Source organism: Anoplophora glabripennis, unplaced genomic scaffold (assembly GCF_000390285.2).
Source record: "Anoplophora glabripennis isolate ALB-LARVAE unplaced genomic scaffold, Agla_2.0 scaffold981, whole genome shotgun sequence".
Lineage (NCBI taxonomy): Eukaryota > Metazoa > Arthropoda > Insecta > Coleoptera > Cerambycidae > Anoplophora > Anoplophora glabripennis.
The window spans coordinates 123,409-150,820 of record NW_019417055.1 but is presented as its reverse complement, the minus strand read 5'-3'; the positions used below and the strand labels follow the sequence as shown (position 1 = coordinate 150,820).

The following is a 27,412-nucleotide window of genomic DNA, read 5'->3' as shown; positions in this document are numbered from 1 at the left end:
TCCTGTCTGACTAAATGACTAAATGTTTCTGTCTGTTTTTCTGCCATCCTCTGTCTAAATGTCATATGAATCTGAAACTTTATTTTCTTCATTCTCATCTTGATTGCTTCCCAGGAAATCTGGGAGCTTTTAGTGAAGACAAAGATATCAAGGTGTTTGGTGGAAGAATATGTTAGCAGTCCATTTCTGGAATCTAAAGAGAGACAAATAAAGCACATAAAGGGAAAGCGATTCGAAAATCATTCCAGGAACAACGTAAGCGTTCTCGCCCGAATTTCGATTAATATACTTATGCTGAGAGAAGCGAATAAACTTGTTGAAGGCTTTCAAAAGTTTTTTTTTCAATCTAGTTTTTGTATAATCAAGCAAACCGAGAGAGAGATTGTATACAGAAAGGTAAGAAGATAAACTGACAAGGAAGCAGACAGTCTGTCAGTGGACATTTAGACAGAGGGTGGCAGAAAAACAGACAGATAGAAACATTTAGTCATTTAGTCAGACAGGAATATTGACAAAATTACCGACAGAAAGGCAGGTAGAAAGGCAGGATGTCGGGTGGATGAACACAGATAAAATCACTCGGTATCTAGGTAGAGTTCGGTGATTTTTTTCCAAACTAAATGTTGATTAAATATTGAATGATAATTTATACAAATTTGAATTGGCTTGAAATACGTTCCATTTCTTGATGATGTATATTTCACGCTAACTAACGTATTTTGCCATACAAAATAAACAAAATTAGTCAGTCAGCTATTTCAGTAGTTTCGTTTGTATTAACAGTGTACTGAAAAGTTGAGTTTATTTACTACAGATTGTGATTTAACTCGAATCATCTTCAACTTTCATTTAATGCATTTAATATGAATTGACTAGATTATATTTTGAATTAATTTGAAAAATAATTCTGTTTTCTTTAATGACTTTACGCTTCATGCTTTAGCAAAGGTTCTGGTACATATTATAGTGGTTAAGACTTACAAAGAAAAATTAGTTAAGTAAGGAATTATTTGGTAATGTTATAAGAGCGTTTACAGGAATTGTTTGTCTTTTATTTTTCAACATAGCCTGTAGCTTTGTAAACCACATGCAATAGTTCATCGGTACCCAGAATAGCTGATGCTTCACAAACAGCTCGTTGATGAAAAACGAATCTGTTTTAATTGTGTTAGTTATTTAAACAAATAACTGTTTCTATGTACATTTTTGCTCATAAGCGGTATCAATGAAAATGAAGGTCATTCATTTCTTGTAATATGTGACACAAACTGATCATCATGATTGTCGTCGCAATGCCAGAGTTATCCACAAAGAAGAAGAATTCAATCTCAATTACTCCATTATTATGTTTTTGAAATCAGATCTACTAATTTTGTCAAGATTTAAACTACTGGACCTTCTCCAAACTGTTTGACAGTAGGTAGAATTCATCCGTTGTGTGAATAAAAAACGACTGGTGTTGGTCCTTGGTCGAATCGCAGGTACGTTGAACCGCTCTTAATTAGTCAGTATCCATTTTATTCGATTTCTGATGGGCCACACAACATATAGAGAGAGATTAGCCGGGCATCCTCATCAATCATCACCCATGTCACACGGGACCGTCCGAAGACGCGCTCCACGTTCATCCAGACCGGACACACATACACGCTATCCGACCCATTATCATTAAGATGAGGGCGATAACTCGCCGTATGTAAATCGTGCCGAGTATCAAGCCCAATCACAACTGATTTAGCTCCGGCCTCGTCTTTTTTCCCATTCAAATCGGTTCACAGACGAGATAATAAACAAATGAATAATAACCGATTGGGTTTCGTGCGCGCGACCCCACATAAATTATGCTTTGGTTACTTTTTTAATGAACCAACCACACCTCTGCCTTAAATTAAAACCCCTGTCCAAATATTGCGCTCCTCATTCTTCGCCTGGCGGTATTTGTCTCGGCGAATTCCCTTTGAGACGTGCCTCGACGGAGCAGGAGGAATGAAATGCGAGATTTTGAGGTACTTGAGTTTTTTTTCGAATTCTAATTGCACAGAATCAAACTTCAGTCCCAGTCGGATTCAATTGGAATATTATTTGGTTTCAATTAAATTCCTGTTAGATAATTGTGATTGTAACACCAAACAAATTACAGGATACTTAAAGAAAGGTTCTAATTCTTAATGACAGTCAGCCAACAAACATACAGGTGGTAACTGTCATAACATTAATACTAGTAGCGAATTTACTTATCAGCGATGTGATATTCACAATCAGTGGTAGCAATTTGTAAAACAAATCAGTTGGAATTAGAAAAAATTTTCTGAAAATTATAGCAATTCCTTGACACTTCCAAACCTATGAAATCACAGTTTTTCCAGATTGGTATATATGGTCTAAGCAAATTTAATACCCAAAAACAAAGAACCTCGCACAAAATCATTGGAAAAAAGGGGCCCAGTCGATTTTGCTAAAATTGCAGTATGTTATTGTTTCTGATCAAAAGTTGTCATGGGCCCAAAGTGATCCTATGAATAGTTTCAGAGATAAAGAGGGGGAAGTATTTGATTTTGGCTGTAGGACTGAGTAAGCCTCACGAAGTTTCAAGTTGATGGATTAAAAAACTGAGGCATGTAATGAATTTTGACCAGTACCTGCAATGCTTTTGGGATTGCTGAACTTGAATTCGGGGATAGCTTAGCAATTTAAGGTCACCTGGAGGTCAGGTAAAGGTCGTTTCAAGGTCAAACTGAAGAAAAGACTTGTATTGAATTTTGGCCAGTGAGTGTATAGATTTTTGGGCTCGCAGAATCTGACTCTGGAGATAACGTAACCCTAAAGGTCCCCTTCAGGTCAATTGAAGGTCATTTCAAGATCAAACTAAAGAAACGGTTTGTATTGAATTTCAACCAGTGCGTATATAAGTTTTTTTTTGGGGGGGGGGACTGAATTCGGGGATAGCTTAGCCCTATAAGGTCACCTGGAAATCAAGTCAAGGTCATTTCATTTGACTTCATCTCAATTCAAGCCTCGCAGGTGACCTTATAGGGCTAAGCTATTCCCGAATTAAGGTTCAGCGACCTCAAAAGCATACATACGTACAGGTTAACATTCGTGGAAGGCCTTTTCTTTACTGTCACATTGAAATGATCTTGACTTGACCGAAATGTGACCTTGTAGGGCTAAGCTATCCCCGAATTCAGTCCCGCCCCCTAAAAAAAACTTATCAACGCACTGGTTGAAATTCAATACAAGCCTTTTCTTTACTTTGATATTGAAATAACTTTGAATTGACTTGAAGGTGACCTTAAGGTTACGCTATCTCCAGATTCAAATTCTGCGAGCCCAAAAACCGATACACTCACTGGTCAAAATTCAATACCTATAAGTCTTTTCTTCAGTTTGACCTTGAAACGACCTTTACCTGACTTCCAGGGGACCTTAGATAGATAAGCTATCCTCGAATTCAAGTTCAGCGATCCCAAAAGCATTGTACCTACTGGCCAGAATTCATTACATGCCTCAGTTTTTGAATACATTAACTTGAAACTTCGTAAAGCTTACTCGGGCCTACAGCCAAAATCACATACTTCCCCCCCCTCTTTATCTCTGAGACTATTCATAGGATCACTTTGGGCCCATTACAACTTTTGATCAGAAAGTCAAAAACTATAATATACTGTAATCAGCAAAATCGACTGGGATCAAATTTCCATTGATTTTTGATTTTGTGCGGGGTTCTTTGATTTCAATTATGATTAAAATATAAGACCCATCCAATGGAATACATATAAATTACGGTCCACTTTTTATTAGAATAACACAAACTTTCTATTAAAGTTAAATTGGAATCCTATAGACACAGAGTTTCTACTTGCATTCCTATTGGAATGGTTCAATTAGAAATTAAATTTACCTGGATTAGATTTTTCTTCTCACTAAAATCTAAGAACAATCAAAATAGAATACAGTTGGATTACGGTCCAACGTTTATTGGAATAATATAAAATTCCGCTCAAAATTGAATTTGGAATTCAGTAAATATAGAGTTTGGAACTGTATTTCAGTTATAATATTCCAAATAGAATCTATCCATCCATTACCCATATACTATAAAAAAAAATCACTCAAATTTACTCAATTTTACTCAATAATGTATCAATTTCTGTCCGCACCCGATTGAGTGAAATTTTCACTCCATTAGTATGAGTTCAACTAACATTTTATGAGTGAAACTATTGCAACAGGAGTAAGTAAATTTTAGTGATATCCGAGTTTCTGCTATCAAGTGAGAAAGTTTAGACTATATTCTGAGTATTAAAGTTATAAAGTACTAAGTTGCCACAATGGTTTCTACACAGATATGTTGACAATGACAATATTTTAGGCCTCTCTTAAAGGAATTGGTTAACTCATCGGACGAATAGATTGCCATAACCTATATTGTACGTAATAGATACTTACGTAAGTATAGGTAACAATTTAAATATCCGTCTATTTAACCAAATATTAATCGAGACGCGATATATTGTTTTTAATTATTGTAACCAAACCACTTACGTAAACATAATTTTCACCAAAATAACCAGATTAACGGACACTTGTCCAGCACCATACGCCATACACCACGCCACGAGATGACCTAATAGGGACGATGGGAATAACAAAGACAACTCACGACAACCATAGAATGGGCTGGGGTCACTCAATAATGAGGACATTTACTCCGATTTAGCTGCAAGTGTACCAAATACGAGTCTTTCTGTAGAATTGATTTAACTGGTACCTATATTTGAGTGAAAGTACTCAGTTTTAGTTGAAATATTATTACAAATGAGTAAAATTATTAAAATGCTCGATAGTGAATGAAAATGTACTCAATAATTTCACTCAATAGATTCACTCTATTGCTTTTACTCACACCCATTTCTTTTACAATGTAGATTATTGTAGTTACCATAACTGAACTTCAGAAGTATATTTTCAGGGAGGGTGCCATTGTTTTGTTTCCCAACAAGTGTGTGGGATATAAACCGCGTTCGATAACATTTTGCGCCTCTGCCGAAATGATCCCAAGTATTTTAATTGCCATTTTTCTCCTCTCGCCATTACGTACGATTGGCGCAAATGTTTGGACAAGGTATGTGAGTTATTAAAGCTTTTGTTGTCCGACAATCGGTAATTAAGGCGCCGATACTGTGGAATTCTGTGGCCGCGCGCGTTTTTGGGATTAATATCGCGGGACCCACGACAGCATTTCACCGCAGATTGTTTTATATGGCGACCCTTTATTGCGACGGACCTTCTTTGTGCCAAAATATTTGCGTATTCATTAGTAAATAGCCGACCTCCACCAGAGGGTGCCCTTGATAACTTAATTGAAAAAGAAAACAAAAAAAAATCACTAGATCACAATGGGATCATTTAGCATATATATCTTTTAAAATTCGTATTAAAAAAATACTACATATCAGAGTTAATTGATTTTTGGTTTCAACAATTTCTTCGTCTAAATAAAATGTTCCTGATGGTGCATTGGAATCTAAGCCTAATACGACAGATTTGTTAAATATTGATTTCTAATCTAAAAATAAAAGTTTAGACTGTGGGTCAACTATACGTGAACGCCCTGTACTTAGATAATTATTGCGCGGAAATCTTGATAACGCTAATAAAAGAAACAGTTCCTATTTAAACAGTGCCTCGCAAATAGTAAGGAATGGTAAGAATTTCACACAATAGAACATAAATAAAATGAAATTATCAGATTTCTCGTCTGTACAAAGAAGATTATGATTATTTATTGTGTTTTCCTGTTTCATTTCTAAGGCAGTTGAGGTGTAATTATTTTATTAAAACTGTACCACATTGCGCAATAATCTCGGAAACTGTAACGTCCTGGAAAATAAAGATACTGTTAATAAAAATATTGTTTCATATCTGGTCGTTTCTTTGTTGATTAAATTAAACAAGGAATGCAAAACTTGCCTTTCTGTGGACATCATCAGATTCCCTAGGCAAGCTGTTATTTTTTCAAAAACTGTTAAAAAATTGATACTTTACTTTTGTTTAGATGTCAAAAAGATACGTTTATTAACTGAAATGAAAAAGACATTTGTTCTATAATAAAAAGTTATTTTCGTACAGCTGTTACTTATTAATTTAATTGAATAAATTTCTTCGATAATATGAGTACTTACTTATTTTTGAAAATTTATTTATTTCAAATGAACATATTTAACAATTGAAACTAATAAACTACCATTACTTTCTAAGTTTGAAAATTACAAGTTAATGTTCCCAATGTTACAGTGTGTCAAGTCAAATAAATGAATTTCAATCATCTTAGAGGATATCTAATGAAAAAACTATCAAAAAATCACCATTTCGTAAAATGAAGTGTACGACGTCCTGTGCGTGCTAAAAATACATTTGTCGTCTATAGTTAAATTTTTTATTAAATCCAAACATCTCTTTGTTGCAGATATTTCCAGAATGGAAAAATCACCGCTACTAGCAAACGGTTACAATCACCCCCCACACCTCAGTCACATGCAGTTCATGCAGCTTCCCCACCCCGCAGCTGCACATTCTGCCCTTCTTTCCCCCGCCATGCCGCACAATCTGGCGAGACACGACGGTTCCGTCATCAAGAACCAGGGGATGCCCACGATGGAGGCCATCGCAAGGTAAGAGAAAGCCACTGAAGGCAACTCATAGATTTAAAAAATGACCTTTTGCAATTATACCAATTGTAAGTAAAAATGCAAATAATCTTCGGTAATATGAATTTTAACATTAAAACGGTAACGGTAAAAATAAATTCTGTATGAAAATTTTCTCCACAATTGTAGTCTGACATTAATTTATTGTTTTTTATTAAGATGTTAGTTCATATATAGATATTAATCTGCAACAATGGGATAGTAGTAACAAAGGCAAAAGAACAATGCTTTATTAAAGTTAATATATAAGTGCTAAAAGCTGCTTTTTTTGTACCGAGTTTGATACAATTTATTTACTAATTGACTGCTGAATTAAACCTGTATGTTTAAATGTTGATGAGATGTTTGAATATGCAAGTTGCTATCAACTTCTACACATACAGGGTGTAACAAAATTCGCGGACACGGTCTGTGGAATTATATTAAGCTAGATAAGGTGAAAAAAAAGTGTATTTATGATTTTTCCATCAGACCAGTATTTTTCGAGATATAGCAGTATCAAATAGCCAAAAATAATAAAAATATATGTTTAAAAATTTCAATTTTCAATCATTAGATAAACAATTACGACAGATGAGTTACAACAATTGTTCAAAATTTCCACCGTCTGCTGTTAAACATACTACAGCAGTACATTGTGCTACTGCTCTAATGAAGTTGCGTATTACCTCTGGTGTTATTTGCTGTATTGGTTGACTTAGGCGGTTCATTAAAATTTCCCAACTTTTTAATTTGTCATTTGTTTATCAAATGATTAAAAATTGATTTTTTTTATTTTTGGATAATTAAAACTGCCGTATCTTGAAAACTATCGGTCTAATTGAAAAATGATAGAGACATTTTTTATGACCTTATCTAGCTTAATATGATCCCAGAGTCCGTGTCCGCGAATTTCGTAACACCCTGTATATCAAGTCTGAAGCGTATACAGTAGGAGAAAGTGACGCAAATCTGGCCACTATACCCGTGTTCCATAATAATGGGCAATGATTCATATCCAGCACTTAGACGAGTAAGGGAGGTGAGGGGTGCAGGGGATAAGATTCCATAGGCGTGTTACTTGAGAAGGGGTCAAAGAACAGAAAATAATAAAAAATTTATTCACGGCGGATATTTACTTTAAACAGCTTATAGACTCACCTATCATTCTCTCCACAATTGTCGAGTGCCGTCCTTACGGACGGCGATGGCCCATCAGCACTCACATCTACCTGATGCACACGCCGTGAATATCACACTTTATCATTTATAATGATACTATACATACAGGGTAATTTCAGTTTAAATACAGAAACTGCAGGAGTAGATTCATTACTAAAAAATAAGTAGAGTTTGCTCTATAAACTGTTTTCCTGCGGGACTCGGTATTAGAGATACAGGGTGTTTACAAAAAAAAATATTTTCTGCTATATCTTCATAATGCGCTGACGAAGTTGAATGAAATTTACAGCAGCGTATTCACCTAATTAGACCTTTTATTGAATGTAATATTAACTTTGTGGCTTTAACCAGTAGCCTGCTGCTGGAGGTGCCGCTCCATTTTCCTAAGAAAAAAATACGCTACTGTCGATTTTTTGTAGAAATAATGTTACATTCAGGTGCTGTTACATTAAATGAATGAAAAATGTTTCAGGGTGTTTTTTTATAGTAGCAGCCGTTTAGGAGATATTTGGGCTTGTTTTTACGTTTTATTGCGTTATTAATAGGCGCCGTCCTTATCCAGAGGGTGACTTTAATCCAGAGAAAATCCTTCCAGAAATGCCGTCCATGTCACACTTTTGTGTAATATACGATATCTACGATTTAGTTTTCGATCTTCTAATAATTGTCTTAAATAGTTTCTTCGCCATATAAGTATGTAATGAATAACTGGATTATCAGCAGCATAATACGCCTTTATAAATGTTTACAAACCACGTGACTGATTAAACCAGGCACCATATTAACGGTATTACCTTTAATTAACAGTGGTTGATAATATCAGGTTCATTACATTTTTCTGTTTAAGATATTTAGTGATTAATTTAATGATTCTACCACTTTTTAGGAATTAGTAGTAACAAAGGCAAAAGAACAATGCTTTATTAAAGTTAATATATAAGTGCTAAAAGCTACTTTCCTGGTACCGAGTTTGATACAATTTATTTACTAATTGACTGCTGAATTAAACCTGTATGTTTAAATGGTGATGAGCTGTTTGAATATGCAAGTTCCTATCAACTTCTACACATACAGGGTGTAACAAAATTCGCGGACACGGTCTGTGGAATTATATTAAGCTAGATAAGGTGAAAAAAAAGTGTATTTATGATTTTTCCATCAGACCAGTATTTTTCGAGATATAGCAGTATCAAATAGCCAAAAATAATAAAAATATATGTTTAAAAATTTCAATTTTCAATCATTAGATAAACAATTACGACAGATGAGTTACAACAATTGTTCAAAATTTCCACCGTCTGCTGTTAAACATACTACAGCAGTACATTGTGCTACTGCTCTAATGAAGTTGCGTATTACCTCTGGTGTTATTTGCTGTATTGGTTGACTTAGGCGGTTCATTAAAATTTCCCAACTTTTTAATTTGTCATTTGTTTATCAAATGATTAAAAATTGATTTTTTTTATTTTTGGATAATTAAAACTGCCGTATCTTGAAAACTATCGGTCTAATTGAAAAATGATAGAGACATTTTTTATGACCTTATCTAGCTTAATATGATCCCAGAGTCCGTGTCCGCGAATTTCGTAACACCCTGTATATCAAGTCTGAAGCGTATACAGTAGGAGAAAGTGACGCAAATCTGGCCACTATACCCGTGTTCCATAATAATGGGCAATGATTCATATCCAGCACTTAGACGAGTAAGGGAGGTGAGGGGTGCAGGGGATAAGATTCCATAGGCGTGTTACTTGAGAAGGGGTCAAAGAACAGAAAATAATAAAAAATTTATTCACGGCGGATATTTACTTTAAACAGCTTATAGACTCACCTATCATTCTCTCCACAATTGTCGAGTGCCGTCTTGTCGGACGGCGATGGCCCATCAGCACTCACTTACACCTACCTGATGCACATGCCGCGAATATCACACTTTATCATTTATAATGATACTATACATACAGGGTAATTTCAGTTTAAATACAGAAACTGCAGGAATAGATTCATTACTAAAAAATAAGTAGAGTTTGCTCTATAAACTGTTTTCCAGCGGGACTCGGTATTCGAGATACAGGGTGTTCACCTAATTAGACCTTTTATTGAATGTAATATTAATTTAATAGTAGCAGCCGTTTAGGAGATATTTGGGCTTGTTTTTACGTTTTATTGCGTTATTAATAGGCGTCGCCCTTTTCCAGAAGGTGACTTTAATCCAGAGAAAATCCTTCCAGAAATGCAGTCCATGTCACACTTTTGTCACCGTATGACCTTCATTTATCCATGTTTCGTCCGTGTAATATGCGATATCTACGATTTAGTTTTCGATCTTCTAATAATTGTCTTAAATAGTTTCTTCGCCATATAAGTATTTCCTCTTTTTCTATCAGCATACTCTTTCGATTTCGCTTTATAGAACGGAAATTTATGTCACGTATAGTTCGCAAAAGCACCCTTCTAGATATTCTAGGCAAATTCTGATCTTGTGAGAAAGCAGCCTAAATTATTTTATTGTTGGAAGCTCATTTTTAAAATACCATCCAGCTTGAATTACTCTCCATTGTTAAGAACACAAACCCAAAATCACTAATAAATGAATTACAATCACAATTAATTAACGGAAAGATATCCTACCGACAGAATTGCCCGGAACCGAATAAACGCAACCCGATTGACGTCACGCACCAAACAGCAATGAAAGTCTAGAATTTGCTGCAGCAGAAGAATTCCTAAAAACTGTGCAGTATCGACTGCTTTGGGAGAAAGCGGCACACACAATTTTATACGAAGAATTTACAAACGGTTCGTACTTCTCTTCGTGTTGACTGCTAAAAATGGTGAGCCGGATTAAAAATGAAATCACTGCCATTATTTTGAGATGCGACTGTAATTATGAACTGATGCTGTCATAATATACCAACTCTTGAGTACTTGTTATATAGTACATTACCTATATCAATCTATCGTGGTTGTTGATTTTATCACACAAAATCATTGAAATTTATGGAATTGAAAACATTTTATTAGTTACCATAATTTTAATCACTAGTATAATCACTATCATACATACATTGTACAGATAACTGTAATGAATACCTGGATTATCAGCAGCATAACACATAGCCTTTATAAATGTTTACAAACCACGTGACTGATTAAACCAGGCACCATATTAACGGTATTACCTTTAATTAACAGTGGTTGATAATATCATGTTCATTACATTTTTCTGTTTAAGATATTTAGTGATTAATTTAATGATTCTACCACTTTTTAGGAATTGCAAGCTAAAGTAGGGGTTCTTTTAAGTCCTTTGTAATAAGATATGTCGAGATCGCAGCTCAAACTTGTTCCGATGTTTCGAATTTTACCAGACTGGGTAAAATATTCATCGTAATCCTGCAGCATCCACTCAGACCCGATAACTTGCTAGTCCAGCTCTCTCGGACCTAATCCCATAACCCTTCCGTGTCTTAACCCCTCAGCTCAGGGATTTAAGTTCAAAGATCGCGACTGAAATCTTAAAGTAGTTCAAGTTATGCAATATTTAATACGACAAACAGAGGGATTACATAGGAACTTCCAACTAAAATTACTATCCGTGTTCCTCTCTGTTCGGGTTTCGGGCGGCCGTAAGCCGATCTCTTTGGAAATCGCGAGGTAAATAACAGAAAAATACGAGGGGCGGGAGTGCAGGGGTTAAGCCAGAGGGCGGTGGACCCGTGTCGTAAGTCTTCCTGCCGCCTTAAGGAGATTACTTGACTTTTTTGGCCTCTAACTTACACTTAAATTATCCAATTTTCACTTACAAGGGATTAACACTGCAGAGGAAAGAGAACGTTCATTTTTTTGTGCGAGTAAACAGCGCCAGCGTGAGGATTTCTCTTTTGTAAGATTTATTTGGAACAAAGATATCTCTATTTTTCGTAAATGTAATACATAGTCTTTGAGAAAAAACATAAAATATACCGTAGTGCACAAACGATTTTGCTACGTGAGATTATGATAAAAATAATTTAAAATGAACAAATATAAACCGAAACCAGAAGACATATCTTATAAATAATCGCCTCACACAATTAGTAACTTCTGTTTAAGTAGTTGGTTTTTTTTATACTGGTGGCTCTGTGGTTAACCACAAAAAAAGAACCAAATACCTCCAAGTTGATAAATAATTAAACCCAAACCTCCGTAACCCGCTTATTACGCCATGGCGTAGTTATTAGCGTAGAAGCAAGACGGGATTGTCTCGGAAAAAAGGTGCGTATATGCAAATGTCTATTATTTTTTTTTAATCCTGATTGCGTACCACCCATTTCAAATAGCAGACTCGATCTGGTTTTTGCCGGGGTTATTATATTCCTGACTTAACAATGTAACACCTGAAGATCAGATGAGAACAAAACTGCTCCATTAGTATTCGTTGGTTCCTCAGAAATATTTTGACAACTTTTTTGTTTTGATTAGACAATCGATTTGTTGGACGAAACACAAAGAGTTGTTCTTTATGTTGAGTATTAGCAAAAGACTAATTTTTCATTTTTGATGTCTGGACGATGGAACTTATACTTAGCTGCATAGTTATGGATCTTCGACCTACTGACTAGTTTTTTTGTGGGATAAATTTTGCACCATGTTGAGATATTAATAGAGATATCTATTAATTGGATAGACAGATATTAACACACCTATTTCTCGTCTTATTGTTAGCTTAGTCGAAGAGGAACAAAACTGTTCCATTAGTATTCGTCAGTTCCTCAGAAAAGTATAACAGAGTTTAACTACTTTTTGTTTTGTTCAGGTAATCGATTCTTTGAACCAAACATAAAGAGTTATTTTTAAGATACCTATGTGTCCAAGATATGTTAATATTACGAAATAATATAATATATCATGTTGTGCTGTGGTCAGATGTTAGAAAAGACGGATATCTGTTCATTAAAATAATTCCATTAGCAAAAGACGAATTTTTCATCTTTGATGCTTAGACGTTGTAACTTGTACTTTTTTGCACCATGGACAGATTTTACATATGCAGGGTGATTCACTTTTTATGATTAGGACCTTGTACGTCACTGGAATTTTTTCAAAATTAATATATTTTTTTACATTGCGGTTTATTCTACAGCAAAAAGGTCTCTTACTATGGTTAACTTAACCTTTTCACATGTGATGAATCCATAAGAAGCTATTTTTTTCAAAACCAAGCATTTCATTTAAAAATAGTAAGAGACCATTTTGCTTTAGAATAAACCGCAATGTAAAAAAATATATTCATTTTGAAACACTTTAAGTGGCGTACAAATAATGTTAAAAAGTTACTTTCAAGTCTTTTTGGAGTTGAGGTTGAAAATGTGGAGCATTACGATTATTAAAAATTTTTTTGAGGTTAGGATCAGAACGTAACATAATACTATCGAACTGACTTTAAATTACGAGTTAGCGACCCCAAAAACATTAGAAACAACTAGTCCCTAACGATTTAATTCGCGATATGACTAAAATGTCGTAATTTTTCAAATATCTTCTGAGGTTAGGATTGGAAAGTGATACGATACTATCCAAGAGACTGTAATTTATGATTCGGCGACTTCGAAAACATAGGAAATGACTAGTCTGACTTGTTTTGTCTGTGAAATCGACCATTGAACTATGTTTGAATAAGAGTTTTGTGGTTCATGGCTTGCTAAGCAGTTATAGGTATAAAAACTGCCACCTTGAAAATAACTTAGATTTATGAACAGCGATCTCGAAGTCCCCATTAAGATTGTTTGGAGACGGATTTATTAGTAGTACTGGAGGTAGTTTATTGGATGTATCCTAAATTTTCTTACACTTGCAGGCGTCACATTGGGCCGCCATATCGGTCGAATTTTTATACGCCCAAAACCATTTATTAAGTGTGTGTTTTGGTCGACTTTTGGATCTGCTGGATCTGCAACCTAGCAACTATTGTGTAATGCTGGAAAAATGTTGCGCCACGGTTAGACATCAGTATAAAGAGGAAAGGTCCATTAATTAAAAAAACAATCTCTTATAGAACATATTAGGCGAGCGGTTCACCCCTAAAAAGATGTTTCTAAATGAAGGTAACCGACTAAATTTTTAAAACAAAAACCTACAGCATGAAACTTTTTTTATTTTATAAAGTGTATTTTTCTAATAATTTAATACATATTTTTTTTATATTTTTCGGCGTGGTCAATCAATTATAAACAAAAAAGTTGTAAAAAAAATTACTCGCCGAATCGCTTTGAAAGTTTTATATTGTAAAATGGACCAAAATAAACACTTTTTGTTCTTTGACAAAAATTCGAAAAGTGGCGAAATCGACAAACTTTCGGAATTTTTTTCTCAAAAACTACTGAACAGATTTTAATTATAAAAAAGCATAATAATCGGCAGATTTTCTACTTTAAGATATATTTTTTTGGTATGGGTCCATCATTTTATTGAAGGTCTAAAGCGAGTTAAAAGTCTTTTAAAGAAAATTATGATAACAGTTCAAATTAAATTTTTATTATGATTTTTTAATATCGATATATGTTAACAGTACAAATGTTCAAAAGATCATTTTGTTTGGTTTTGTAGCCGAAGTAAGCTTTTTGCAAGTAATTAGTAAAATTTAAATATTCGATTACGCTAATAATAATAAATTGACTTAGCGGTCTCAAAAAATTAAAAAGTTATTGGATAATTTATCGTATAGGATAATTATTTTATTTTTATTTTACAAAAATATTAAGGGCAATAAAAGTAGTAGCTGACCCGGCAAACGTTGTCTTGCCATCTTGTGGAATTGTGGATGGAACAAAAAAATATAAAAATCGTATAAGGGTGAAAATTTAGAACTGTATGTATTTTTCAATGCTGAATCATGAAAAAATAAAAACAGAAAATTTTGTCCAAAAAATAAAAAAAAATTTTGGGGTGGACCACCCTTAACATTTAGGGGTATGAAAAATAGATGTTGGCCGATTCTCAGACCTACTCAATATGCTCACAAAATTTCATGAGAATCGGTCAAGCCGTTTCGGAGGAGTACGGGAACGAACATTGTGACACGAGAATTTTATATATAAGATATTAATTGTTTGGATTTTAATTATTTCGAAGGAGAAAAACTGCGTTAGATATGCTTCAAAAATATTTTTGTTCATGTAATGGAAAATATTCTATGAAAAATTGTAACTGTCATATACTGTTTTTCACATTAAATTGTAAATATCTCGGAAACGAAGCATTTTTCGGATTTTTGTTAAAGAACAATAGTGTTTATTTTACAATTAAGGGTTGCTTTCGCTGTACAGCAAGAAATAAACGCTCTCTCAAAGAATTTTATTGAAAACTAATGTATAGAAAACTTGTGTGGAAGAAACGTGTTGACGGTGTGAGTGTTCGTTGGAAAGTCCTCTTGTGTCTCGAGTCGGTCGTAGGTATATTGGTAGTTGCTGGTAGAAGTCCCTGCTCCTTGGCGCCACTCTGCAGGGGTCGTCTTCTGGGAATCCCATGGTGCGTCCGGCGGCGTTCTTGACGTTGTGTTTAAAAATGGGTCACTTGCGAACATGTGTACCCACACAATATAAAACTGTTTTCAAAGTTATTCGGCCAGTATTTTTTTTACAACTTTTGACTGACCACGGCGAAAAATATAAAAAATATGTACCTAAATTATCAGAAAAATATACTTTATAAAATAAAAAAAAATTCATGCTGTAGGTTTTTGTTTTAAAAATTTAGTCGGGTCATGCCTTTTTTTAGGGGTGAACCGCTCGCCTATATCTTCTCTTCACTATACAGCTATGGATCTTAAATACATTGACTATATTTTATGTCGGAAAAATTGTGTTCCACGATCAGAAACTAGTAAAAGTGGTATGCCTATTAACCCGTGATTGCTATCCCACCCATTTCAAATCGCGATCCACTTTTTCCACCGTGCCGGGCGATTGGTATTGCATACAGTCTGCAAGGAGTCTACTTGTTTACACGGTTGTTCGAGTCGTCATTATCATTTCAACGCTCGCTCGCAATTAAAATGCAAATCCGGCCTTTGGATGCGTGTACACGTCACGGAGAAGCGCCATGATTAATTCCACAGGTAGACCGTCTAGCTAGCTCGCCTCGCATTTGTCTCAATGTTCGACACGTAAATAAATTGAATACAAATATTAATTTGCCCGGCTATTTATATTGCATGGTTTATGCGTCTCCCATTCCCATTAGTTGGCGATGATTGTATTGATTAATGCACCGCGTCTTTGAAAATCATGCGGATCGTGCACGAGACTTGAGGAAAGTAATTCCGGCTCTCTTCTATTGCATCGATGTTATTAAGAAGTTAGTTATACGGAACTACAGTGGCTGTATATGGACAGTGGCGACAATAGAGGTTCCAATGTCGTTAAATGGCAATTGCAGTTAAGATGATCGTTGATTTGGCATTTGATCAGATTTAGAACATTGTAATTTTTCCTTAAAAGAGTTGAAATGTAAACATTTTTTAATTATTTAGAGAACATGGAGGGTTTTTGGGACTTAATTAAACAGGGTTCGAATCAACTCTTGCATAGAGGTGGTTAAGAACACTTTATGTTGCAATTGGATTTTACCTTCTCCACAAAAATAGATTATCTCCAATATTATTTGAAATAGTACTTCTTAATTCAAAGTAAAGACAGGGATTTGATTTGTTCTATTGAGCAAACAATAAATTATGTTACGATACACTGTATTATAATGATTTGTATTATAATTTTGTAGAGGGTCTCTGTTTGATCGATCATAAATCCGGACGGAGATATTTTTTTACAAGATACACCTTCCTTCATTTTCAACAACTTCCTTCATTTTTTGCACATAGGTTTATTTACATCGTATACATTTACCATATTTCGCATTCTTTTGACAATAGAGAAACTGTTAACACTGACTTTTCTTTCTTTTTCCAGATCTGGCATATGGGAAAACTGCAGAGCAGCTTACGAAGACATTGTGAAACACCTCGAAAGGTATGTTTCTCTATACTTTTTAATAGAAATGTTTCAAACAGATTCGGAGTATATTGAAACTTTGTAGAAAGATATAAAGTTCTAAAGATAGTTTGAAACTTTATCAATAACCTACAATATTATTGAGACATCTGATTGGTCGATCATTGAAAGGTATTTCTATCTGGTAAAATCAAAAGCAGACAGTTTGTGTTTAGAATGAATCTGAAAACCTTGATAGCATTTCAGTAACATAAATTAAATCAATTTTAATTCAAGTTTTGAAAGATTAGTATCAAATATAACGCTTGTTTTCCTTCACGTGAAATACATATTTCACATCTTTCCGTTGCTGATCGGAATTATCGGTAATTTTCGTCCTTGCCGTGAAAGGCGAGAAATCCTGCCCTATAAACACCGAATCGATCCAGCAGAAAACAAATACCGGAGGATTTGTTACTGCCGGGAAAGCTGTTGAGCTGCCAGCCGCGCTCAGAGACCCACAAACGAAAAATGGTTCGAAATTAAATTAACAACGTAAATAAATGGTCAAATGCAAATTCGGCCGGTCGGAGTCCGGCCGGTATTACGTCGGGCTGTCCGCACAATTAACAAAGCGGAATTAACAAAACACTGGCCGATTTAAATTCGAATTAAGGCCCCGAAAATTAATTAATCCTCGTCACAACACGGACCGGGGCAATTAGTCTGACACCGTGGAGTTAGAACTTCTTCCAAACAGACATCTGCAACCTCCTTTATGAATATTAATAGTGCCTCCAAATATCAGTGATAACTGCACCGGTGGGGTCGGGGCTTCATTAAAACAGTCGAATGTCATTCGCGAGGAACAATCACAGGGGAAGATGGATGTTTAAATGATGTGGAGGAAGCTTTACTATTTGATACGTGTGAAGGTTATTAAATGGACTCTTCAATAACACTGTCACAAAGTGCCTTATTTTTTGACAGAGTCCTCCTGCTTCATAACACATTTGATCTACTTGTCCCATAATATGGTTAATCAACTTCCAACCCTGCGAAATTTCAACACCACCAATGGAAATGTCATAGGCATTATTCTTGTTTGTATTAAGATATTTTCTTATTCCTTTGAATTTATCAAAATCCTCCGGGAGATTAGTCGATTTATATTTTCATAAGCCCTATTTTTTAACTTCCATTCCTCTAATATGGGGAGAACGAACATTTTTACAGAACTCCTCGCGTTTTACTTGGGATGTTGTATGCTTAGTGGTGTGGACGTTCCACTGGCCTATTTCTGGGGGCTTTTAACTGAACCTAAATGCACTGAATATGTTTTTTTGGGCGCTTCGAATTACTCTTGCATCTACATCGCCACTGTTTTTGAAGTCTCCTGTGAGTACCTCGAAATTTGGAAGCTTCTTGGAGCTTTTGTAGACCTATGAATTTAGGAAGCTACTATAGGAGCCTTCTGTTCTGTACTCCTTGGGATCTTCACCGCAGAATTATACAATGCTTGGGTGGATAGGGCTCTAGAACTGAGGTCTAGATTGGGAGCAATGCGCACGTAAAAATTTTTAACAATGTTCTGAATTATTAAAAAAGGATTTATTGAAATTCTGCTAATAACAATAAATTATTATGTGTATGTTGACTGTTTAGTGAACTGTAAGATACGGGTCGATGTTCGATCAATTTCCTCGATAAGTTCGCAGAGGTCCAGTAGCAAAGCCCGCCTTCGTTCTGGACAATTGGCCTCTCTGGATTTTTACCATCTTTGGATTGTTGACGTCTAGAACGGGATGGACTTAATAGTCGAACGTGATACTGTGATTTTGTATTGCGATTCTCCAGTTCGAATTTCGCATTTTTCGGAGAGATTTTATTTTCCAAAATTCGAAACTGAGATGAAATTTTGTTTGTAGCACATTTTTGCCGTCAGCGGCTGCTCTGCCTCGATCACTAGTAGGGTTGCCAGATCTATTTCATGACAGACCCGGAGAAACTGATGTTTCAAAACCCGAAGACTCCGGGTCAAACCCGGAAACCTGGCAAGCCTAATCACTAGTAGAGCGTTTAAAGACGGCTTCTTGATTCCGCTTAGAAAGTTGAGTGAAAATTTCATCTCCGACCGTATGTTCTAATTCCTTATTTTTTTACAATATTCTTTGCATTTTTTCAACTTTTTTAACACCTTCCTATTTTACATTTAATGACACATTTTTGTCAACAATTGGTATATTTTGTACTGTACTGTTTCACGGTAACCTCTCGTAGTCCCGCTGACACCTCGAGACTCCCGCTTGACAAATTGCCCCGCTCTCCGACCCCACTAAGCCCTTGAGCCGTTCGGCGGGGGTCGATTTGCATCGGTAAAAATGCATGTGCACGATCCGGCAGGGACGATTCGCAGTGACACCGCCGATTATTCAGGGCTCGCGGTGGCGCGGCGCTCCCAAACTCCAACAAATCATTGCGAGCGTCAACTCTAAGCCCGGCTCTAGAGGCCCGGGGTCCCGGGAAGCCGGCTAATCGCGTGACATTTGACAAATGCTGATGTACCTATGCCGTGTCTATTTCGCAGCGAGTCGGGAGCACATCAACCGCACGTTAATGCACGCGGTTTCGGTTCGGCGCTAGTTGCCGCACGTAATTAATGCCGGGAGTCGTGAATGATAGCCATCGAAGACTTCGGTGGTGTCTTATGTCAGACGGAGAGGTAGCGTGGCGAAATTAGGGTATGGCAACAAACAGTACTAATACCGTTTGCGACTCAACTGCTCCTAGAGCGATTAGGAGTGACCGAGTGACCTTTTGCTTTGTTTTATGTAGTCAAAATCGCAGACAAACCTCTCATCGACCAAGCATCCTTTTGATAATCTAACGTAACGTCTAACATGAACATAACCTCATTCACCTTATTGCTTTATAGTAATTGAAATGTGGTTAAAAGTATTTTTACTAACTGAGATTTTTTTATCTTTATCGATTATTTCGATAAAGGAATCGATAAAGCAATCAATTTTGAGCAAAAAGTTTCTTATAAACATTTTTCGATAAGTCAATATTTTCTGAGTTATTGATGATTGAAAATCTACATTTTTTATTAAAAAAAAAAGTTTTTCAGTAGTTTTTCTCGAATAACTCGGAAAATAGAGATTCTATGAAAAAAAAAACATCACGAAGAAAATGAAGCTTATAGAAAAAGAAAAAGATTGTGTTTTTTTCATTTATGTAGGTGCAATAGGTGCTGAGATACGGCTGGTTGAAGATAATTTCATGTCCGCCAGAAACTAAATTGGAAGCATTTAACGTAAAATAACTAAAAAAAATCTATTTTTCAAGAAAAATGCACAGAACATTTTTTAACTACTTTAAAAAATCTTTAAAATGAACTTGACATTCGTGTTTCGGAAAAAAATCCGTACAAAAACTGATGTATTTTTCACGAGGTTTAAAATTAATGCTAATCCTTGTACAATTTACATTTTTTATGTGCTAACAATATATTAAGTGTAATACAAGTTTAAGCGGTTTAGAATGTATGTTTTTAAAATAACACGTTTTGATTGAACATTTTTTTTTAATTCCAAAAAATAGCATATTTTTGAAAATAACTAAAAATAAAAAAGATACGAAAAATAATCAAGGGTACAAAAGTTTAGATTTTTTTAACAGAACATTTTGGGTTTTTTTATTTGTGTAGGATAAAAATTAACAGAGATGTCGCTGCTAGAATTTTTCAGTTGAGGGCGCACGTCATGTTTTTAAAAAAAAATCTCAAAAATAACGCGTTAAAAAATATTCAAATTTGCAGTACTTTTTAGCTGTCGAAATTTTCCGTAAAATCGTTTTTGAATCGTCTTAATAGTTTTAAAATTAAGGAAGTTATCGTTAAAAAAACAATTACCGTTTCAATTTCCGGAGCATATCAATATTTTGGTTATCCATATATATATTTTTTGGTTATCCATAACTTTCGAGCATTCTATATAAATACACAGAATACCTTCACTTTTTCCCTTTAATCTTTTTATAATTCTACTTATCAACTTATCAGGGTGATTTTTAAGAAACCCAATGATCTTATAAACACTATAGAATGGCATTGTAATTCATTTTAAATAATTTAAAAATATACATTATTCAACTCATAAATATTAGTAATAGAAAAGCTAATGTCTAAACGTATTTTTTAAACAATAAAAATATTGCTGAAACTGAAACAGCTGAAGGTTGTGCACGATTATTCTCGTCAGTGTAAATCTTCATACATAATATCAATTTGACAACTCTGGGGTGCCTCAGGGTTTCAACTTAGGACCATTGTTTTTATAATTCATCAATGACCTTCACAATGTTTGCATGTATTCACAATGTTTACTTATACGAGATTTATAACGGGAAAAAACATTACGCACGCCTCTGCCCACTCACAGTTGGAGGTCATTCAACTCTCGAGTATTAAGATGGTCTGTAGATTTCATAAAAGTCTCGAGAAAACTAAAAAAAAATATGATTGTTTCCAATTAATTTCTGTATCTTCGAAAGTAAACTAGATACTGGTAAACCAAGAATGTCGAGATGCAAGCGTTCACTTTTCTATTTTATAATGTTCGGAAAACCATATTTTGCTAAAGAACGAATGCTCACCGACTTTTAGGCGATTTATTTCAGTTCAGTGCTATCGGATTTTATTTCTGAATACTTAGTCTGTAATTATTATCCTTTAGGCTACTTTAAGAAGCACTTACAATTTAGGTATCGGAAAACCACGTTAAATAATGAGACATTTAGCGAAAACATCCACTTGATGCAGATGCTACTGCACCAGCAGGGGCATTTAAGTGCGTTTAAACCTCGCACACCTCCCATTACCACTTTAATGGACCAAATAATGAATGAAGAGATCAAAACGAGATCCTCGTCCGGCCAATTAGTATGCGAAAATTATATTAATAATCATTTTTGGCGGCAATATTTTTCCGAAGCGAAGCAATTAAGCTTGTGAATCGTCGACCGGGCTCGATAATTTATCGCTGGCAATTACCCAGGAATACATTTATTATTGACTTATTTTAATAAACATGCAAGGATTAATTCAGATGAGATCGTGATTATTCAAATAAGACGCGCTATAACCGGACAGTCATTGTCCCACCTGGACTGGTAGGGTTCGTGTATCGGTGAATGAAAAAAATTAGATCGATGGTTGTAGAAACAAATAGAAATGGGTATAGTTCGTTATTTTATATACAGGGGGTAACTTTTAATGAAGGCCAAATTGATACGGATGCTACCTTTGACCTTTAGAAACACTCAAATTTCGTCGAGAAATCAGAATTATTTTAACTTGTTTTCATCATTTTCAGCAATCAGAAACCGTCGCTTCACTAAACACCCCTTCAAATTTTACTATAAAATCAAACTCAATAAAACAGAACATATGTATGTATACAAATACAGTAAAAAAATACTTCACCAGACACACTTTAATGCAGAATCGGACTTCACATCTTCTATAGTTTTTATTTCGTGCGTATCATTCGTGGTTTAATTTTATTGCTGTTTTCTATTGTTTTGTATTAATTTAAGTAAACATTCTTTATTTTGTTTAGAAGTATACAGGACGATTCAGTCATAATGTCATTAATTTTAACCAAGTATCCGAAACGCATAATGAAGACAGAAAAACGTAAAAAAAATATACTCATCCTTTTAAAAAATAAGCAAATTACCCCTTAACTTCCGTTAACTTGACGCCAATACTTCACAATAGGGAACGCGCTGCCCGGACAAAGCATTCGAAAGTTGAACCGAAACAGCTGATTTCGCCAGTCGTCTTAAATTTTACAATTGGTGTCGAAATCAAAGTGCAGTGGATCATCATTTCAACAAAGTTCTATGGACGGATGTGTTGTTTTAACCATACTGGCATATTAAATAAGTAGGCACCACACAGCGCTTTGAAAAGCAATAATTCATATAATAAGGTAATTATACGTACTATAAACTGAATAGTTAGTTGAACATAATACTAAAAACTTATATTCAGTTACAAAACGTAGTGAAAACTTTAACAATATTAAAAATACAAAGTTGTATAACCTAACATTCCTTATACTTACATTAGTTTTTATTAAAAAACAAATAATACATACTTGTTAATATTTAAAATGTAAAAAATATCTTATTTATTCATATTATGTTTGGCTAAAAAGCTGTATTTATTCATTGTAGCTCCTACAGATTAAAAACGTATTAAAAGTTAGGTTAAAAGCTAGGTTAATGACCGAATGCTATAGTAGGTCAAAATTCACTTTCGATAAACCTTGTAGGTCAGCGGTCAAGAGCGGTCCAAAAAGGGGTTTGAATAATGATCTGAAAATATTTTTTTCAGAGTATATATGCATTTTAATTTTTTTTTATTCGTATTCTATTCATTTTTCCATATCTTCTCTTAAAATTAATTACATTATGACTGAATCACCCTGTATAGATTTTTAATAGAACCTGTTATAACTTTGCTAAATGCATCCCTGTCTACTTTTATGAAATTGCCTGCAATTGTTTACTTCATTGGTGTATGTAAAGTGTCGTAGTATAGTTTATCTAACCTAGGTCAATGTCAGAAGTTATTGATGTGGTGATTCACAAACTAAACACAGTGCTTTAGAAAAATAGTAACAGAAACTTTTTATTAAAAGCTTATTTTAATCATTTTAAAAAGTTATTGGAATCTATCAGATTAGTTTTTATAATGGACATTCTATAAAACTGCAAAAATAATAATTTTTAAACATAAATTAATACAATTACAATTTACAAAGCATTTCTTCAATAAAGTTATTAATGGATATGACATAAAATTATTATAGTTATCAGTTTTCTTATTCTACATTGTCTCTTTCTAGACAGAATTTTTTTTCTAATTTCTGATTTCGCAAATTATGTTGCGCAACTATTTAGTAATCTTCATAAGCAGACATCATCAAGTCGACGTAGGAGATGATAATGTACGATCGGAGTATAATTTATGTGGGAATATGCAACAAAGTTACATAGTATAGCTCTGATGAGTAGGTTGTTTACAAATGACTTGCCGGTAATAATTGAATAATTATCTTACTCATTTTTTTCAGATACATATCACGATTTGTTAGCAGTAAAGACAATAAGAATAAGTTTTAATAAACAATTTTTTAGCAAAGACCAGTCACACCAGGGCTATTATAAGAATTTGATATATTAAATTCTATAATTTAATTGTTTTCCGCATCTTGCACTACATCAAATGTTTTATTTAAAAAGTTGAATTAATGAATGAACAACACTTTTGAAATATCTGCAGCGAGCTTTCCAAACAGAATTAAGCCCTCTACTTGAGCGCTGCTCACTTTTTGCGCTGCGTGCCAGAGGCCTATAAAATCAGACTTTTCGTGTCCCTATTAATGCCCCCGTTTGCCAGTTCTCGTCGCGCTAATAGAAAATCCCCGCGTATAAATCTGTCGCAAACTTATGATTCCCCATTGTCTCCATTGTGGCGGCGTGATTGGATTATATATTTTACACCTGTCCCGGTGCCCTTTTTGCCAAGAGGTTCTGCTTATTGGACTCCTCTTATTTATTGCTTTATCGGGAAGAAACTTCCCGAGTCGGAGAGAGAGAAAGAGAGACATAAATTACGGATATTTTCTGTACGAACAGATTTTGCCAGCAATATGAAGCCTCTTATTACGGTCGTTTCCATAAGAGCAATTCTTTATAAAATGGCATATAACCATAAAATGGTTAAATAGTAAAAACCATAATTAGATTTTCGAAAACTATCATAAAATGTTGAGAAAGATTGGAGAATTAATACAGTTGAGAAAGGGAAAAGAAAAGAACATGATGAATATCAAAGCCAGGCATGAAAAAGTCAACCGAGGAAGGTAAAATAATGGAAGATAGAAACAATATTTTGAATAATAGACTTGCATATGAAAAGGTCATAACTGAGGAAAATAAATTATGGTCCGCCGTAGACCCTTCCTGGAACGCTGGTGCGTCCGTGGTGTAATGCTTAAAAATGGGTCACTTACGGCATGTGTACCCACAAAAGATGAAGACAATATTTTAAAGAATTTACGAATCAAACACAAGAAATCTAGAAAAAAAAAACAGGAAGAAAAAACAGTGTTGTAGAAGAGCCAGAAATCATATGAGAAGAGGAAGTAATAGATGCAATCAGAGATTAATACTACAAAATGATGAAGTATATAGGTCCAAAGAAATTTATAAAGAGTACAAATATACCATAAGAATGGAATACATGAATTATGTTACCGTTATATAGGAGATAAGAGGAAATGCGAAAATTGCAAAGGAATAACGCTAGGAAATATTTTAGCCACAATCTTGGAAAGAGAATAAGACAGTAAATAGAAAGAACGATGGAAGAAACACAATTGGCTTTAGAACTGGAAGAAGCACAAACGATATGGTATGTATTAGATATACGCCAGAGAAATGCTTCTAAACAAAAACAGATATATGCAGGGTGTCCGGAAAGGTCATGTCAAAAATGAAGAGGTGTACAGAGGAGCTCAAAATAGTTGTAGTACTTCATAAAAATTTTGTTCCCATCGGGCTTCGTTGTGGAGTTATTCGCCTTCAAAAAAAGAAGTTTGAAAAACAAATTCCAATTATAACTCTTCCTTAGCAAAGTCGTTACCATGACAACAATGAAATTTGGGCAATTAAAGTAACTTAACATTTTAAAGTTTAAACTGATATTCAATATGCCTGCTGGGTTATACAGGAGCCGACAAAATTATCCATTTAAATTTATATATCTTTGACAGTGTTGCCAAATTTGACATTTTTCTTTCATAGCTCGATTCCTCTCTCACTTTGTTAAAAAAAAGGTATACCGTACATCAGTCGATATTTTGTACCGGTTTTGAGAAAATCGAATTTTATTAATAACATACATTTATTGCATCAAATATGTGATAGGTACTAAAATTTTTGTAAGTCTTGGTTTCTATAGAATTAAAAGAAAAAAGAGAACTGTTAAATAAGATGTTCAATATGTATTTATAGGAATTTGATAAACAAGACTTTTAAGATGGCACCAAAGACAAAAATCAAGAGACTTAAGATCGGGACACCGAGGCAGCCACGGAAAAGAACTACTTCGACCGATTCATCGATCGGAAAATGTGGTATTTAAATAAGACTTTACTGCCCTGCTAAAATAGGGTGGTGCACCATCGGGCATAAGCCACATGTCATTTCAAATATTTAAAGTGACGTCTTCCAATAACGGGTTAAGGTGTTCTTGCGATAAATGTAGGTATTTATCCCCATTTAAAGCGTCATCAATTAATTGTGGTCCCACTAAGTAGTTTCAAATTATTCCCATCCATGTATTAATGATAAATTTTTGTCAGTATTCTGTCTGAATAATAGCACGGTTTTCGTCACTTCAAATATGCAAATTCTATTCTATTTGGAAAGCGGTTGGTGTAAATCCGAACAGCTTCAGAAGCATTACATTCTGCAGGTTCGAACAATAGATGAATATCTGCAAATTCTTCATAGCTAAAAATCCTCCATGACATTGAATTAACAAATGGCGTCAAAATGATTTATGACAAATATCTAACTGCTAATTATTGATACCTACTTGTTGACAGTCATTTCAATTTCCAAGATTTTTGCAAAAATATTAATTTCGCATTTTTTGATGACATGTATGTTGCTAACAAAATTCGATTTTCTCAAAAACGGTACAAGATATCGTTTGATATATGGTGCACCTTTTTTAGCAAATTGAGAAAGGAATCGAACTGTGAAAGAAAAATGCCAAATTTGACAACGCTGTTAAATATGTATAAATTTAAATGGATAATTTCGTCTGCTCCTGTATAATCCAGGCATATTGAATATCAGTTTAAATTTGGAAATTAACATTATCATGAGTTACTTTAATTGCCCAAATTGCATTGTTATCATGGTGACGACGAAGTTATAATTTGGAATTTGTTTTCAAACTCCTTTCTTTAAAGGCGAATAACTCCACAACGAAGCCCGATATTTAGAGTAAATGGAAAAGGAGAAATAAACAGAGGGATAATAGATATAATAAATAATATGTATGAGAAAGTAGAAATGTGTTCCAGAAAAATAATGAGGATTCAAAAGAATTTAAAACAAACACAGGAATCAAACAGAGATCTATTTTAATCCTTTCACAATTCTCAAGAATACCAGATGGGGAGACTAGACACAATTTATCAACAAGGCAAGTGTAACAAATAGGAGTACCAGAACCACATGATTATTGATAAATTTGTCTCGTTTCTACTTATAATATATTAAAATCTGATCGATACGTTTTTCCACTATAAACGTTAAATGTCACTCCGTTTTTGCCAATTTCAACTTTGCCTAGAATCAAATTTAACTATTTTGGTTTATCATATTTCATTTCCATTCCTAAAGTGATACTAAAGTAGGGGAATGATGAATTTTTTACTGGAAGGTGAAGATCGTTTATTAGTTCCATTTAGATGATAATTC

The 27,412-nt window shown here is 34.4% G+C and overlaps 1 protein-coding gene across 1 annotated transcript in view; it reads left to right on the top strand.

The window, feature by feature from the left end:
- Positions 1-6,480: 6,480 nt before the first annotated feature.
- The window catches only part of LOC108915350 (dachshund homolog 1-like), an 89,640-nt gene continuing 68,708 nt past the window's right edge, over positions 6,481-27,412 (top strand). The window contains exons 1-2 of the mRNA XM_018721364.1: positions 6,481-6,674; positions 16,820-16,879. Of these exons, the coding sequence (XP_018576880.1) occupies positions 6,481-6,674; positions 16,820-16,879 (254 nt within the window). The remainder of the gene's footprint in view (positions 6,675-16,819; positions 16,880-27,412) is intronic.